Source organism: Delphinus delphis, chromosome 4 (assembly GCF_949987515.2).
Source record: "Delphinus delphis chromosome 4, mDelDel1.2, whole genome shotgun sequence".
NCBI lineage: Eukaryota > Metazoa > Chordata > Mammalia > Artiodactyla > Delphinidae > Delphinus > Delphinus delphis.
The window spans coordinates 124,292,361-124,293,651 of NC_082686.1; the positions used below are offsets into that span (position 1 = coordinate 124,292,361).

The 1,291-nt window shown below is 47.2% G+C and overlaps 1 protein-coding gene across 1 annotated transcript; it reads right to left on the minus strand.

Annotated features, from left to right (window-relative positions):
• Window positions 1–801: 801 nt before the first annotated feature.
• Window positions 802–1,064, minus strand: APOC1 (apolipoprotein C1). The gene is given in 2 exon segments (XM_060010174.1): window positions 802–992; window positions 995–1,064. Coding segments are annotated over 2 exon segments (261 nt in total).
• Between the last annotated feature and the right edge of the window lie 227 nt (window positions 1,065–1,291).

Consider the following 1,291-nt stretch of genomic DNA (forward strand, 5'->3'; position numbering starts at 1 on the left):
ACTACTACAATAAACAACAGATTAACAAGAGGGAAGCAAACAGAAGTTTATCAACATGTAAACCTCATGTATACATGGGGGATGCCCAGGGAAAAAATGAGTAACTCCCTGAGGTAGCTTAGAATTCAGACTTAAATACCATCTTAATAGAGGAAGGAGAGGGAGGGTTGTGGGTCTCCTGGGGGAGAGTAAATAATTTTTAGGAAAGATGAACGGGGGAGGTGTGATAGTTCATGACAAAGTTTGTCTGGGTGTGGTGTGGACTTCTACCTAACTACCACTTCCTGTGGTAAGAGTCAATCTCCCCTGGCTGATGAAAGTCCTCAAGAGCCGGTGTGTGACAATTGAATTCCTGTGGGAGGATCTGTCTTTAGGCAGATAAGGAGAGTTTAGAGAAATCTTCTCCTTGTATTTGCTGTTTTTCAAGTCACTACAGCTCAACATAACTAATAAGCCAAAGTGGCATATTTTGGGGTGGCGTATTCCGCTACCTTCAACACCTGAGGATTCCTTATAGGCACTTCTTCATGTCACCAGGATCCTTGGTCATGGTTTACTCCAATCTCCTTCTGCCTTAGACTCATTCACTGTCATTGGTATTGTGAGGACCCACACAGGACCTCAGAATTGGTATGAAGATTATTTTATGGTTTTTTTAATATACGATTTTTATTGGGGGGTGATAGTGGTGGTCTGGGACATCATATAAGAAGTCCTCGGCACAGGGGCAGAAGTGTGGGGAATTTTATGAGCCCCCTCCTTAGACACAGCTGAGGAGGCGCAGGGCAGGCCTCCTGGTGTTCAAGAGGTGGTATTAAGTCCCTCCTCTATTTTGTGGAATATGCCTGAAAGCCAGTGCCAGGCCTTGGCAGGAATGTTGGTCTGTTTGATGTAGTCCACAACATCCCAGGTCTTCTCCTCCAGGGTGTTTCCAATCTCCTTCACCTATTCCAGGATGTGGTCCAAAATGCTGTTGATGTCTGGGCCACCTGGGCTGGGGCTGAACCTTCTTAAACCATCTACAGAGCCGCTAGCAGGATCGGGAGCAACAGAATGGGCCTCATGGGGGGCCCGGAGGGGCCTTCTGAAGGCTCCTTCCGGGGCACTGAGGACAGCACAGGGGAAGACTGTTTCAAGCTGAAGACATCTGAGATACAACAGATCCAAAAATAGGCCCTTTTGGAGCTTCCTTTATCTGACAAAGGGCAAAAAGCTTTGGAGAGTAGGGCCGCCATAAATTCCCTTCCTGGGGCAGTTTCTCAGTCAGGAAAGGGAGGGACCACTGATACAA